The 11788-nt window shown below is 43.2% G+C and overlaps 1 protein-coding gene across 1 annotated transcript in view; it reads right to left on the reverse strand.

Annotated features, from left to right (window-relative positions):
* Positions 1 to 11788, reverse strand: part of LOC111867797 (symplekin) — a 187126-nt gene that overhangs the window by 50795 nt on the left and 124543 nt on the right. Inside the window, exon 18 of the mRNA XM_023857960.2 lies at positions 5167 to 5354. Coding sequence (XP_023713728.1) covers positions 5167 to 5354 — 188 coding nt within the window. The remainder of the gene's footprint in view (positions 1 to 5166; positions 5355 to 11788) is intronic.

Here is an 11788-nt window from a genome sequence, read left to right on the forward strand (position 1 = left end):
ATATATGAAATAGATTAATGTTAACAAGACTGTGGCAATACAAACATCCTTCATTTTTTGCAGTTTCACTATAACATGATTTAATATCTTTTAAATCAGTGCTGTGAAGCATGAAGTAACTGGTCTAATATGATATGCAAACAGCTCAAAGAGAGGCAAATTCCGTGCCACTGACTGCTGATTGAGGTGTGCCCAGCTGCATAGAGCCTCTCTACAGTTACAATCCATTCAGTGTTTCAAGTGACATTCAATTGTTACAGATGCCCATGAGAAAACTTGGTAGCAGTCACAGTACTGCTACTGGTGTGACAAAGCGACAGATATCTGTTACCCTAGACAAGGTATTGGATGTGATGAGAAGGTATGAACATAATGAATACAGGGTTGACATAGCCAATGCCATGGTAATTCTCAAACTGATCTTAAGAACCAACAGGAAGCAAGCAGATAGAATTAATCAAGGAAAGTTGCAATGAGTGTGACTGATACTAAGACCAAATACATTAGGGTGCCAATTATGGGGAAACTTGAAAGGATGCTGGCTCAGTGACCCAGATCATTGAGACAACAGTGAAGCGCTCCTAGGATGGGCTGAATGGTACCCTAGATCTCAAACTGCTGTTGTTTTCAGACAGTACTGGATGGTAAGAACATCCTGAAAGGGTGTCATAGATTCCACAACAAGCAAGAGTTGCCAAGCCACTGACTCACAGGCTTTCCACTCCCTCGCCCTGCCTGGTCTTCAGCCCTGCCAGCATCCCATGGGTCACTTGTTAATTTGTTTTGTATATTACATAATATGTAATACTAATATTAATAAAAGGCCGCGCCATAGCTCAAGTGGTTAGTTGCTGGCTTCCCACCACGGTGGCCTGGGTTCAATCCCGTTTCTGGTCAAGTGGGATTTGTGGTGGACAAAGTGGCGCTGGGGCAGGTTTTCTCTGAGTACTTCAGTTTCCCTTGCCAATCTTCATTCCACCAATTGCTCCACAATCACCCTCACATATCATCTGGGGCTGGTACAATAGGCCAGAAGTGGCCGCAGTACAAGGGACTTAGTCCCTACCCACTAGCAATAAAAAAAATTAATAAAAATTATTACAAGTAAGCAAATATTGTTAAATTTTTTTATTCATAATTTTGGAATGTATACTGTATTATACCATTGTAAAATTAACTCACTTTCTAATGCCAAATTCAGGAATGAACTCACTATAGGTAACAAGGGATACGAGTATAACAGCATTATGTTTTCAGATATGGGGTCTGGTTATGCTATAAAACACTATTTCAATTACTTGGTTTTTTAGCAATCATAAAAGAACCAAACTTTTCCAATGCTTTTTAAATTCTATGGCTCTATATGATTTTGATTTGTTTCATTCTGGCCCATCACACTAACAATATTACAAATGATAAAACAATTCCGTCCAGTGTGACAGTTGAAGCTTTTACTACTTCACCTCTTAGCTCCCTAACATGTTTTGGTCCCTATAGACCATCATAACAGGGAACATCAATACTTTTAGAAACTACTATTACATTGGGTGTTTTGATTTTTAAAATACATAAATATACAATATTTGTAATATACACTTTATACAAAATCCAAATTTCTTACAACTACAGCAACTGTCCTTGATGCATTAAAGTTTTTTTAAAAAAACTTTATGGTATTTACGTTAAAATTCTTTAACTGAAAAGGTTCATGTCCTTTGTCCTTTCGTTTTTCTTGACAGGGCCGAACTTGTGCCACCTGTCTTTCTTGGGGAGGTAGTTCTTGTTGTCGTCCTATGTTTGTTCATAGCGTGCTGTGTTGATGTTCCCTCTGATGATGGTCTATAGGGACCGAAACATGTTAGGGTGCTAAGAGGTGAAGTAGTAAAAGCTTCAAAAGTCACACTGGACGGAATTGTTTTATCATTTGTTCTATATGATAATCGTCTTGAATGTTCCTTTAAATGCTAAATACTGTAACGTGTTTCGTTACTGAAGACGCCGTACGGATTGTTAATTGGTTTATTTAACAACCTACAAGTATCGGCTACAATTAATTATGACAATGTTACGGGTTTACACATGTTAGAACCCTACACACAAATCTGTCCACTCTATCATGATTCACTCGTTACAACTAAACTCATTCACTGCTGGCTTGAGAACTGCCTTCGGCGACTGATAAACTTTTAACTGACTGTAGCGGCTGCGTAGTTCCCTTATATAGCTGCAGCACTTGCCTGTTACGCAATCGGTACCGCTGTTGCCTCACGCCGTGTTACAACACAGCGCGTTGCGTGCCTCGTCACAGTAGGAAGCGGTGCCACGTAGCCCAAGGGGGGATACATCACCGTGGCCAGAGCTGCCACGTCACTGCTGGGAGAGGAAGGGTTTGTCCTCCATTGCGCAACATGTCACAATATATTTCCCTCACTTTCAAATACTCATACACAGAAATGTTTCTTGTGTAAGTATGTACAAGGGTAAGTCAGAATGTATCAACGAAATGTTCAAATGTTTTTTGCGACCAATCTCACTGCTCAATGCACACAGAATTTTCCTACTTTTGTGGTGACTTATTTGATCTTCAATCAGTTGTCTTTAACCATTAATGGAGTCAACATGGCTGTTCCACTTACCACTTGCACTGAATGACAGCAGTGTGTAAAGATTCAATTTTTGAAGACTGAAGGGATGTGGAGATATCTGTAAAAGACTACCAGTACAGCACAGTACAGTGACAGCGTTTTGGCAAAGTGTGTACAAATGAGCTTGGACTGCCACATTAAAAATGGCCAAACAATTTTCATGTATGAAGAATGATCAGGACACCTGTGCGTCTCAGCTACTGAAGGGTACACTGAACAAATCCATGCCACAGTTCTCAACATCAAGAGGGTAACTATTAATGAACTGGTAAACCAACTGCACTTTAGCCATGGGTCTGCTTCTGAAGTTATCTATAACAGACTTCATTTCTGTAAAGTTTGTCAATGGTGGATTGCAAACAAATCATCAAACAGCATAAGCATAACTGGATATGTGTACTCACCTTTTCAACAAGTATCATGTGGGAGATAAAGCCATTTTAAGTTTCAGTGTCACTGGTGACAAAATGTGGATCCAGTACTACATGCCATACAGTAAATGACAGATTAAAAATAAGTAAAGTAAAGGTATCTCTGTACGAGGCCGTGGAGGCCCATAGGGTTGTGAGATTTTGAGGTTCCCACATTTTCTAGACATTCGGCTCATAGATGGCGGTAAGGTTGTTAGCCTTACACGCTGGCCGCCCTTTACCCCCAAAAAACATTCCAAGAATATTCCTGGTACTCATTTCTATGAGAGGCTGAGTTGACCACAGGGCCATAGTGCGGCTGGAAGGATTAAGTAAATTGAAAAATCCAATGACCAACTACACTACTGCATGCCCCAGTAAATGTCAGAGTATGGAATTGAAAAAGACTCTTCAGTCTGGAGGGCTAATCTGATATACAGATGTGTCCTGAATGACTGGGGTTCCTGGGACAGGTGAGAGTTATGTGAGACCAAGGAGACAATCCTTCCCACCTTAGGCCACACCATACCTCAAGCAGTTAGCCGCTGGCTTCCCATCGCGGCAGCCCGGGTTCGATCCCGGGTCTGGCCAAGTGAGATTTGTGGTGGACACAGTGTTGTACAGGACGTGTTGCATGTGAGACAGTGGAACCAGGAACATCTGATTGTGTAACAGGATGCTACAGTATAATATTATCTTCAGCTCTGCTGTAGTGGAGTTAACAGACATTAGCAGGGCCTCAGTCAGACAGGTTCCTGCCCTAGTGCTTCAGATAGGGTACTTTTGAAGACCTCTAGTAAAAGTGGGGGCACACAATGAATCCAAAGGTGGTCTGAGTGCTTTGGGAGACCATATATTGTTCCTCCCATGTCAGTACTCAATGGAAGAGTGGAAACACCCAACATCCCCTATCAGAATGATGTTAAAGACTCAACCACACTGTTCACACTCTTCTAGGATTCATAGGGACAAGTGTCTGAGCATTATCAGGAAAGGGATGTGATGATAAACAGTACATTCTGCAGCGAGATCCTGCATGACAAGCTGAAGCCAGTAAGTTGGAGTAAAAACTGGGCACAACTGTCATAAGGTGCTGTGTTGCACTGCATAACAGTGCTTGTCCCCATACTGCTGCCACACTACCAAAACACTCACTCGAGCAGTTAGGATTGAGATCATAAAACATTGCTCATACAGCCTTGACCTGGCTTCACCAGATTTTTGTCTATTTGGACCCTCAAGAATGCTTTAAGAAGCCACCAATTTGATAGAAAACAGAACCTGAAGGGGGCAGTACACATGTCACTTGCCACCCAGTTAAAAATATTTCTTCTTGACGGAATACATTACCTTGTGCAATTCTGGACAAAGTATATTGAAAAAGTTTGTACCTGTGCATAATTTACTGCTGTTTTGTTAATTTTAATAAATACTGCAGCTTATAGACCCGTTACTAGGTAACGACCACCTCTAACAGAAATGAGTACCAGGAATATTCCTGGGGTTAAAAGACAGCCGGCGCGTAAGGCTGACAACCTAACTACCATATGTGAGCCGAGTGTCTACAAAATGTGGGAGCCTCAACATCTCACAACCCTATGAGCCTCCACAGCCTGTTACAGGGATACATTTTATTTTACTTTTACCACAGCAACGAGTCCAAATGTATCAATACATGAACTGCTGGAAACAGTGTTATATAACGAGGATACCAGTCGAGCTGCAGTCAGTTGTAAGAAAGTCTGTGAAGCGAAGACTGGGAGGTTGGTGTGAAATGGCTGCCAGGTACAGTGATCTGTAGAATGTATAAACCAGTGAGGCTGTTATAGTTATGTGTAGTCATAAGTATGTGTTAAAGTAGACAATAAATCTGATTACCAATCCACCATCATCTACAGCACACCCCTACCCATTACAATACACTGGGACACTTGATATGTGAACCTGGGCATTTGAGGTTCCATAAAATATTGAGAAATTCCTGAATAACTTGGCAACTGGCAGCTTCTCAAGGATTCAACTCCATGGAGTTAGTCAATTAGTTATCGCAGATACTTTCTGACTTCTCTTCATGTTTGGTACAGCAAACAAGTTTAACTTGGATATGTTACCTGTTTCAATATTAGCCTTTGTAGGATGTTCATGACAAAACCTATGAGCCATGGATATAGAGAGAGAGACTGTATAACTGTTCGCATCAGTAATGTTGGCAATGGATTCAGCTCCATCAAATGCTGCATCACCACAGCCAGAACTTCCTGTGTGTATGCCTGTTTCTCAGCGAAGCACAATGATGTGGCTGCAGACAAGAACAACATAATATACAGATGACCTGAGCACCATCAACTCTAGTCTGTGTTGTCTTCATAGACCACTTAATATGCACCTTTTGTGGAATTTGAAGTATTATCCTATTTATGATGTTCCAACTAGTAAATTTTTCCTTTAAGCATCTAATAACAGACAAAATTTCCATTCAAGATTTTTCTGGTCATATATAGACACTACTCTTAGTAACAAATGAAGCCAAGAGTTCTATTATGAAGCAAAAAGAGACAGTAATGATTACTGCCCCTCAGATGCAATGCCATGTAGTCTGGCAGATTGAAACAAATGTATCGGAGGAATCTCCAGCCTCCGGCTCTCAAGATGCCAGTGTTTCTGAAACACTGGTACCTATCAAAAAGACAACATGGTGTCACATCTCAGAAAACAGTACTCTTCACAGTCCCTGTGACAACAGCAGACAAAGGGCTCAAAGAATGGTGGGATGAAGAAAAGGATTTAAATTATACTTGGAAATAGAGTTAACAAAATTTAATAAACCAAAGGTACAGTAAAATAAAGTAAAACCTGAAATTAGAACAAACATGCACGTATCTCTAAAAGCGGTGTATATAATTATTTGACACTTTAAAACTGAGTAGGTAGCTACAATAATTATTACTTTGGTATATAGAAGATGAATACATAAGCAAGTGTTCTAACTTGGAACGTAGTAGAGTAGAAGTCCATTATAGTGAGAAGTCTTAAGAGCATGAAAAAGAGCACAACACAGAGAGCCAAGAGAACTCACAGTCAGTCTTAGAGGGATATTTCATTTATATATTTTTGGGGAGTTTGGACATCACAGGTTCAGTTGTGAGCACACCAATGTTTAACGTGAATACAGAATGTGCAGCAAAATCTGTTATGACCAAACCCAGCTTGGTATATGGCACGAAGCTGAGCTGGCAGACTTAATCAATGCCAAAGATGTTGAAACCTTCGGTAATCCAAGATAACAGTTTCAATCAACGAACTGTATCAAAATTCAAAGTTGGCACACTTTGTTCAGTTTTAATGTGGTTGGCCTCATCACAAATGTGCCAGTGTAAGGAGGTCTCACAAGCCATCAATATTAAGCTTTGTATGAATCATACTTTCATACACTGCTTTACGCACATCTGATCACTGTGGTCGCCGTGCAAGGGCCAAGAAGGTCCACCCCTTATACATTCATTCATACATTGCTCTCCCTTACAGTATGATGATCTTATGAAGCCATTACATTTCTTAAATAGAAAGTATTTTTTGGCTGAAAATAAATTTTACCAACAAATCAAAAGCATGGCAATGGGATGCTCACTCCCTTTGGCTTTTATGAAACACTCTGAAAAGCATTGCTATATACACCATATTACAAATCAGCTAGATATCTAAGGTATACTGATGACAAATTTGTTGTTTAGCCACATGGGCCAGAAAAGCTACCAAGATTTAATCATGTCAACAGTCTTAGACCAGCCACATGATTCCCCATGGAAGTGGAAACAACACTCTTTAAGAATTCTGTCCTCTGGAATATCTTTCCCACATGGTACAGTGAAAGCCAACCACTGTTTTGAAGGAAGTCACGGCAAGCCAAGTACAAGAGCAGTCTAAAGCAGACAGCAAGCAGCACTTTGCTTGCATATTACAGTGTCTTCAGCAAGTAGTTGAGCACCATCCACACAGATGTACAGGAAACCTACTCATATGTTATCTTCATTTCAAATCCAATTATAGAGGACAAGGTCTTGTGATCAATGGATATCTTCATAATTTCATTCACTCCATTATCAACATACTAGGGTTAAATGATCATCCTTCTACAGACAGAACACCCCTTTGCTCAATTACAATCCCCTTATGCCAGGAGGTACGCCTTAAAAACTTCTGACACAATGGGGACCATTCCAATATTTGGACTGCATTCAAAACTAACGACACCCTTAAGGGTCACTAATGACAAGCAGCTCTGATGGGGATATTCGAGACACTACACAATTTATGTATGTTATCAGCTGTAAATTGGGGGTGCTATACTGGTGAAACAGATAGACCACTGGGCATGCCTGTCAAAGAACAAAGAACACACAGAAAAGGAAAATACCTAAATACACTGGAAAAATATTGTCACGTGTTGGGTATATGTCACGCGACAAATAATTTCAAACCATATTTGGTATAGCGAATTTATTGAACACTCACTCTCACAATCACACAATTTACAATCTCACAATTACTGATATCGACAGTATCACAAATATGACACCTGTAGTCACTGCCAAGCACTCGATACAACCCAACTTGGCGACTGCTACAATTTAACTGACTGGTTAATTGTTACTGACTAGTAACTCACTCACTCGTAACTGGCTCAATCCTCACTACTGAATAGTGTTCGCTGCTCCTTATTTAGCCTCGGCACGGACAACACAGAAAACAGTTACGTGATAGGTACCGCTATTGCATGACACCGTGTTTACAGGTTGCCTAGCAACACCGTCAAGAGTTGTTTACTGCTGTGTAGTAACTGTGGTATCCCTTGTTACGTCACCGCGGCAATGGTTGCCTGACACAGTTGCTCCTCTGTTATGTCACCGCGGGCTGAACGGGTGTTTACCAAGCAATGAGTGATAATGGAAGGGGACATCATTCCCGAGACCGCAGAGTTCACGTGTACTTCCTGTTGCGCCATCCACGTCACAATACTATATATATTGCCTCCAGTATGCTCAAAGGATGGGTTTTCATTGTATTTTGAGAAATTCTGGAGAATGTAAATCTTCTGTACAAGTGGGACTTCATGCAAGGTGCTTGATGTGATCCCTTATCTGGTGATTGAATGTCATATTTTAGTAAATAACAGACTGACAAAAAGAGTAACAAATTAATGACATATATAATAGAGTAAAAAAATAAGTTCATAACAGAATTTAAAGGAGTTCAGTAGGACTTACCAGGGGCACACACTCAGATGTCATGCAACAATGTGATCAGTAAGTGAAATCTGTATTTAATGCATCTTTGGAGGGGGGGGCACTAAATGCAGGTTAAGTAAAATTACGGTCAAGAAACTGTTCAGCTTTTTGTAGGATATGTATATGATTATGATAAAATAGTTTCCTTGCATAAGTAAGTTAAAGAAACTGTTTATACACAGAAAAGTAATGAAATATTAAATAAACACTTGAAACAACCCCAGCTCATAATCAAAGCAATTAAGATGGCATAAGTGGCATGGATCCAGTGCACATACACATTGGGATGTCACCACAAATTATAGCTGTGCAATGATTTATGGCAGACCATGATCACGATATGTGGGAAAATAATGTATTGTTTATATTGGGCTTTGGCTTGGACCACAGAAAATATTCCTTAAATAAAGGAACAGTGCATAAGTTTTTTTGCACGGTAGTATAGTTGGTTAAGGCATTATACTATAGCCAGAAGATCACCGGGTTCAATCCCAGGTGAAGTCTCTTTTTTCATTAGTTGCATCCTGTTGTGTGTCACAGACAATATATAATATTGTAACGTGTTGGAGCCAGTAGAATCTCTGTCGAACCTTATTCAGAGTTTTGTTGACACCGAAGTGACCTCCTGACGGTCCACCGGCAGTTCGCTCAGAACGTCCTTCACCCTGCTCCGAGGAATAAATACCTGGGCTACTTGACGTCTTCCAGGGACAGATTCCCAGTCACGTTCTAGTACGCCGTTTCTCACAGCGAGCGATTTCCACTGGGCCCAGTAGCTTTTGTACGTGGGACTCCGATCCGCGATGTCCTGCCATTCCGGTCGTTGGCCGTTTTCTACTTCCTGTAGAATAGGGCCTATATCTGGGTCTTTTAGCTGTTCCTCTCTTAGGGTAACAGGGTCCCAGCCGGCTGCCGGTAGGGTTCCAATAACGCGTATTTGTTTTACCTCTGCCCGCGTCTCAACTTTGTGGCAGTGCGCACATTGCTCTTGGCAGGGTCGTCTAGAAAGGGCGTCGGCGTTGTTATGTTTTCGGCCCTGACGATGCTCCGAAGTGAAGTTGTACTCCTGTAGACGCTGTATCCAGCGCGCAGTTTGTCCCTCTAAGTTCTTGAAACTCATAAGCCAGGTAAGCGCAGAGTGGTCCGTTCGCAGATGGAACTGTTGTCCGTAGAGGTACTTGTGGAAATGTTCCAGTGTCCTCACTATGGCAAGTAGTTCTCGACGGGTGACACAGTAGTTTCTCTCTGCTTTGTTTAGCGTCTTGCTGAAGTAAGCTATGACACGCTCTTTTCCGTCCTGGATTTGAGAGAGAACTCCTCCAATTCCGACATTACTTGCATCTGTGTCCACAATGAATTTCTCTCCTGGCTGTGGGTAGGCAAGAATAGGGGCAGCACATAGGGCACCCTTTAGCGTTTGAAAAGCGGCCTCCACTTCTGGAGTCCACTGGAAGGTTCGTTTCTCTTCCGTTAGTTTCGTTAGTGGTTTCGCAATGTTGGAAAACCCTGAAATAAATCGCCTGTAATACGCGCATAGTCCCAGAAAGCTTCTAACTTCATGTTTATCCTTCGGGGTCGGCCATTCTCGCACGGCTTTCAATTTCTCTGGGTCGGTGGATACCCCTTCTGGTGATACAATATGCCCGAGGTATCGGACCTCTTCCTGCAGGAGTTTACACTTTTCCGGGTTAAGTTTCAGACGGGCTTCCCGGAACCTCTCGAACACTTTCCGTAAGTTGAGCATGTGCTCACGGAATGTGCGGCCTATTACGATCACATCATTCAAGTACACAAGGCATGAATCACACGTGAGCCCTCGTAGGACTGTCTCCATTAGCCTTTCGAAGGTTGCCGGGGCATTGCAGAGGCCAAAGGGCATGACTGTGAACTGCCATAGCCCTTGTCCTGTCGAAAACACTGTTTTCTCTTTGTCGTCTGGGTGTACGTCGACTTGCCAATAGCCATTCTTTAAATCGAGAGTTGAAAACCATTTGGCTCCGGCCAGCGTGTCCAGGGTGTCGTCAATGCGGGGTAGCGGAAAGCAATCCTTCTTGGTGACGTCGTTCAGCTTTCTGTAGTCCACACAGAAACGGAGCTCCCCATTCTTTTTCCTGACCAAAACGACCGGGGACGACCAAGGGCTGTCCGATTCTTCTATAACACCCTGTCCTCGCATGTTGTCAAGCATTTCCTTCACTTCTGCTTGTTTTGCCAGGGGTACTCTCCTCGGTGGCTGTCGAATTGGCCGGGCTTCTCCCGTGTCTATGCGGTGATATACCCTGTTTGTCCTTCCATAATCTTCGTTGTCTTGTGCGAAGATATCGGCGTACTCGGACACGAGATCCTCTAACTCCTGAAATTCTCCGGGGCTTAGGTGTGGCTTGGCGGCTGTGGTCACGTCCGCTAATTTCGGTGTTAGACCTGGTGCTGGTGGCTGCCCCATCTCGGGCAAAGCCACGAGTGTTACTGGCTCACAGTGCGCCAGAGGAGATCCTCTCCTGAGCTTTTGGTCCTTTTGGGTAACATTCATGACCCTCACTGGTACTTCTTGACAGTCCTGAACTAGGGTCCTGGCCACGTAAATTCCTTCAGGAGGGTGGGCCTGGGGGCTTGGTTCTACTAAACCGTTCTCTACTCCCAGACGATTCTTCATTTTAGCCATCACTATTCCCTCGCTCCGTGCGGGTATCACATGGTCTTTTGCCACTACTAAGTTAGAAGGACGGGGTCCTGCCCCAGGACTCCATAGCGATACTTCTTCTTCCGCCAGACGAAGAGTTTGGCGCCCTATATCCACTGAAGCATCATAGGCGCGTAGTATGTCCAGTCCCAGGATGAGCTCATCGGTGATATTCGCGACGAAAACCCACATCGTAATAGGTTGGCGCCCTAGGGTAAGGGTCAACAGAACTTCTTTCAGTATGGGCAGGGATCCTCCAGACACGGTCTGTAGCGTGAAATCTGGGTTTGGCTGTCTTTCAGGCCATCCGGCGGCGATATCCGGTCTTACTACTGTGACGCATGCTCCAGTATCCACTGTCACCTGACACGGTTTATCACCGACCCATCCCTGGGTGGCCAGACTGGTGTTGGCTTTCTCCATCATGTCGGTGAGTGCGTAGTGTGGGGGCCTTAACGCATATGCCGGCGTTCGCCCATCTCTGCCGGCCGTCGCTCATTTCCCGACAGTTGGTCCTTTCTCCAGCTTGTTTCCGTGTTGTTTCTGGGTCGCCATTCTGATTTCCCCGGCGATTCCCGTTTATTTCTTGGAGGTCCTTCTTTTCGGTCCTGGTGCTGTCTATTGTCATCTCCTCGCTGGGTGGGGACGATCGGAACCTGGTGCTATCTCCGTGAGGTCTGGCTGCTACCAGCACCGCCTGCAGCTCTAGCGCTTGTCGGAGGGCCTCGTTTACCGTCTTCTCCCCTCCCAGCAGCAGCTCGCACTTTA

The sequence above is a fragment of the Cryptotermes secundus genome, unplaced genomic scaffold (assembly GCF_002891405.2).
Source record: "Cryptotermes secundus unplaced genomic scaffold, Csec_1.0 scaffold536, whole genome shotgun sequence".
Taxonomy (NCBI): domain Eukaryota; kingdom Metazoa; phylum Arthropoda; class Insecta; order Blattodea; family Kalotermitidae; genus Cryptotermes; species Cryptotermes secundus.